Source organism: Halyomorpha halys, unplaced genomic scaffold (genome assembly GCF_000696795.3).
Source record: "Halyomorpha halys isolate HHAL.00 unplaced genomic scaffold, Hhal_1.1 Scaffold32.1, whole genome shotgun sequence".
Taxonomy (NCBI): Eukaryota; Metazoa; Arthropoda; class Insecta; order Hemiptera; family Pentatomidae; genus Halyomorpha; species Halyomorpha halys.
Window position 1 is genome coordinate 121,129 of NW_027104903.1, and position 5,141 is coordinate 126,269.

Genomic DNA, 5,141 nt, shown 5'->3' on the forward strand with positions numbered 1-5,141 from the left:
ACAAACAACTTTACAAGGAACATTCCAAGAATTTGAAGGAGCAACTAAATTAGGTCTCAAAGTTAATGAAGATAAGACTACATGAAAAGTTGAAGGAGAGAGAGAAGAGAGAGAGAGAGAGAGAGAGGGGGGAATAGTTTGACTTTGATGGTTGAGCCCTGGGTTCTTTTATGCATTGTAATGCCATAATAATAATAATAATAATACTGTTTAAGAACTAGGGAGAGGCCGCCTGCTTGCACTGACATAAGCAAAGCCAAAAGCTTAACATTACCATAATCTCTATTCATAAGTATTTATTACCCTTTGGGTACACATTTATTTGAAATATTTTATGCTAGAATTAATTTATTTCATATTATTCATTTTATATATTTCTACATAATATTGAGATAACTTTAGGAAGTTAGTGATACAAAATATATTTTAAAAAATGAAACTCTGGTTATAATAATTGGCAAATTATTAATAATTTTGATTTTGATAGTGTGTGATACCTTTCAAAACAGATTGGTAAATGCAGTGGCACTTTGCATACTTTACACTGCCAGTAGTATCCTTCCTAATTTGGTGTTGAAAACAAACATGGCACCTTTTCTGTGGGTGTTCCTTTGATTTAGTTGGTGGAATGTATTCGGGGAAATGCGCCCAATTTTTTGCCTGCAAACGCTGTGGGGTATTGCCACTTACAGGGCATCCACGGGTTTTATAATTTGGCAATGTGATTTTCGCCAATAATTCTTCTGCAATATTTAAACGAAAGGAAGCAATGCCTGTTTTAGTTGTGTTGGTAATTTTAGAATGCAAAACATATGCATTATAAATGGCCGTATCTAGTAGATAAAAGAACATTTTCTTATAATAGGGAAGCATGATAGTAGTTGATCATGTTTATCATCTCCTCCCATACCTTTATTGTAATCTATAACATATAATGGTTTTATAATGTTCTTGATATCACCATCTTTTGTTTTTTGCCAGTGTTTACAAAATCAGCATTTGGGTGTTTCGTGCTAAGTATGTAAACATCTTTTCTATCTTTTCATTTGGACACCATTATACCACGGCAGGATACAGTTTTTACTTCTCCTTTCTTCATATTAAGTGAAGCAAGAAACTTTGGCATATTCTTCCTTTTTTTCTTAACTGTTCCAACAGCATTTGTATCATACTTCAGTAATTTTTGGAACAATAATGGACGAAGACCTATTATCCATGTAGAATGTGTAGCCTTTATTTAAAATTTGTTGAACCATTTCCATGACTACACTTTCTGGAGCAGGTGTATCACTTCCTGTTATTTTATCCTGGCTGACATAGATTTTGAATCGTTTACAATAGCCAGATGAAGATTCACAGGGTTTGTAAAACTTTATACTGAAACGTGCTCTTTTACTGGGATTAAATCGAATATAATTTATTCGACCTTTGAAATTCATTAGCGATTCATCAAGAAATACTTCATTATTTGGAGTATAAAGATAACAGAATCTATTATTCAGGTAATCTACTATATTTCTAATCTTTCTTATTTTATCATATTCACTTAGTTTTTCATTATCCATAAAATGCAGAAAACTAGTAATATCGAAAAACCTATTCCATGGCATAGTTTTTTCAAAAATTGGAGTGCTTATAATTTGCCTTTATGACCAATACATTGCCAACTTTTCATTCTTTACTCGAGACATCAAGATACACAAAGCAGTGTATGGTTTTAATTCATTAGAATTTACAAGAAACCACCTTTCGTTTCTTTTGATTCGAAAACCTTCATTTTCTATTATTTGCTGGGCATACCTGTTTGCCTCCTCTACTACCATCTTCCAAAAATCTTCATTTAAAACAAATAGAGCTTTTGGATTGTCACATAGCTTTCCCAGGCTCAAAGTATCGATCCCAGGTTCCTGTTTTACATCAGGCACATTTTCTTTTTCTTCCCAAATCCATTCATCTAATTTTTCACAAGAAGGTTCACTGTCACTGCTTGATAAACTAGGAATTTCTCTATCACTATCATTTTATAGTTCGATATATTCTTCATCACTTTCTTTTTTTAATTTTCTTTTATCGCCTGAAGGCTCATTATAAAATTCTTCATCAGATTCAAAATCACTGCTTTCGTTAAAACTTTGATAAAATATGTTCTCTATTCCTGTCATTGTGGGGTGGTGTACCCAAACAAGGTTCATAAAACTATTGAGATCATTTGTTCTGTGAGAACAGATACACAATACTTTGAAATATACTAGAATTAACTAATTAAATCTTGTCTCTGTTTCAAGGACGTATCAGAACGTCACGTGCATCTTTGCCCAAACAAATGCACGACGGAATAATACGTCAAATGTAGCCAAAGTGTTAATCCACAAACAACAATAATATTTCCTTCTACCGTTAAATCAATCCCATTTTCCCATCGGTGCAATATATCACTGCAATTTATTAAATAAAATAGAATAAAGGAGATATTTTATTTAATTAAGAAAATTTCATTTACTTTACAACTTTCATTCCTAACACGCGAAAGGCTTTCCAATATTTTTTTAATCTCAATTCATATGATTGACCATTTAATTTAATTCTCTTTTATATGTATTTATGTTTTGTTTGTTTTAATGTAGAACCATCGAACGGTCTTGAAAGTCCAGGAGATATGTTGGTCGATACTGATCCATTGGCAATATCCAAGCTGGGTTACTTCATCGGCGATAAGAATTATACCATCGACTACCTTGATGCACTAACAGACGCCAAAGTTGCTTATTAAGCAAAAGGATCTTATTAAAATGTATAAATGTATATATGTGAATTGTAAATATAAAATTGTCTACTTTGTACATCATCTTAATTTTCAATAAAAATATTTAGTATTTTGTTTTTATTTATTGTTTCTTTAAATGCAAATTTAATGTAACATAATTCAAATTTAAAATGAAAGAAAACAATTGTTATTTTAAATTTTTTTATTAAAAAAATATACAATGGAAAAACATCGAAGTCTGTGTGGAATTTTAACTAACAATATATCAATAATAAAACTTAATAAAAAAAAATACACTATATACTATAAAACAATGATTTTAACCAGTTATTTGGTTAAAAGAACAATGTAGTATTTATTGTAAGAATGTTCGGATGGCGGTCAATAAAGGTATCAAAATAGTAGAAGAAAACTATTTATTGGCAACCAACTTTTTTTTTGTATTTTGTTTTTTCATTTATCCCTGATGAAGCATTGCAAAGTGGGTCGAAACGTTGGGTTACCACAAATAGTTTTACTTTACTATTTTGATACTTCTATTGATTGCCATCCCGACTATCTTCCTACAATTTAATTTTTTTTTTTATTCATCAGTTACCTAGATTGTAAAATATTTTATTGTTTTACGAAATCTTCCAAAATTCCGCCCTCAGCTTCAATAACAAGCCTTTTCATTGAATTCAGAATGATCTTTTTAATGCTCACTTAAATTTTCAATAAATTATAAAAACACGGTGTTTCATTTTAACATCATTTGAAAGCAGGCTAAGGGCCGTCCGTAGCTCAGATCGCTAGGCCTAGGTGTATCGTTCTGAAATCTGCGTGTGGCGTTGGTTCGAATCCGGCCTGGGGCGTTGACTTTTTTCATTATGTGGCGGTCCCAAAAAGAATGAAAAACTTGACCCCCCTCTATGGTTAGAATAGGTTGGTCACCTGTAGATAACTAGGCAAACATCAGCCCACTTTGCCCCAATTGAGTGGTCATCTTTGTTTCAATTTGACAGCCCTGACGAAGTCCTGCAAAGTGGAGCGAAACGTTGGTTAACAATTAATAGTTTTCTTCCCTATTTTGATACCTTTATATCTTCTTCCAATATAGTTTTGTTTTAAGAAACAAACCAATGGTAGCAAAATGTTCTATGTCATTAATCCCTCAAATTCTAAAGGTGCCTCTACACATTTGCCAAACAGGCAAATTCGCACATGCGTAAGTGTGTGGATAGGTAATTGGAATTAGCTGGTGTAAGTTGGCTTAAATTTGTGGCTGACCCGTCGAGTGTTGGTTTTTGGGCACAAATAAAGGGCACTTGAGCTTCATCCATACGTTTGTGTTAGCCTTGTTCTATAACTGCCAACAGGTAAACGGTTGTGCTTTCCGTGTTTTAATTAATTCAAAGAATTTTCCCAACCTTCATATTCAATAATTAACACCATTTTAAGATTGTATATTTTAAAATTCTAATGATTCGGTGTAAATATTTTGCTTTAAATCTTATCAATTAACTTTACAGTTTATTTTTTATTTACCACACAACAAATATAAGTTTATAAAGACACTGTATGTTTGGTTAATTAAATTAAAGAATGAAAGTTGGATTTATAGGTTATGCAGTTTCATTTCTCTGATTTTGTATCATCTACCACCTAATTTGCTGATATTTGTGTTGCCTTTCATATGAACTACCTTTATTATTTTCTTTCTTTTAATAATGAAAATAGAGTGAATCAAATATAATAGCCGACAAAAACCAAAAGAACAAAACAAGTGTGTGGATACCGATGTTTGTTGCTTCCTTTGTTTACCAAGCATTTGTACAAGTATTGGATTTGCGGCAAGTGGCAAACATGTAGATTCACAAGAACTGCAGTAAAAACCTGATGCTTGGTTGCTAAGTGCTCTCCATTAAGAACCATTTAATAAACTGAATGATTGTTCTGGAGAGCAGGTCCGCTGCCCAAAATATCTTATTCTGATTTCACTATACTTAGAAAGGTATCCAAGGAGTAAAAGGTATATTAATTTTCTTTGGAGTTAAATACCGGGCCGTTATTGGTATCATCATGTATTCTCGGTCTCACGCTTAAATTGAGTAATTCCACCCAACAGAAAAATCTATCGCATCGATAACAAATCAAAATAATCGTTTAAATATAGCTTTACTGTTTCGACCGAACAAAAGCCAGGGTACAAAAAAAAAACTGGATCGGTGACAGTTTTCACGGTTATATTTGTTTTTCAGATTCCTTTTGTAATTTTGTATATTTAACAAACCACTTAAACAAATATTCTACTCTCCGTCAAAGGAAAAGTGAAGCCAAAAAAAAAAGAGATTTTACAACGTCTTCGGTGCTCAAGTTTACTTGAGGCTAATAGGAA

The 5,141-nt window shown here is 32.2% G+C and overlaps 1 protein-coding gene across 1 annotated transcript in view; it reads left to right on the top strand.

The window, feature by feature from the left end:
* Nucleotides 1-2,884, top strand: part of LOC106685320 (general transcription factor 3C polypeptide 1) — a gene marked incomplete in the record, with an annotated part of 47,426 nt that extends 44,542 nt beyond the window's left edge. The window contains 1 exon segment of the mRNA XM_067045955.1: nucleotides 2,625-2,884. Coding sequence (XP_066902056.1) covers nucleotides 2,625-2,770 — 146 coding nt within the window.
* Between the last annotated feature and the right edge of the window lie 2,257 nt (nucleotides 2,885-5,141).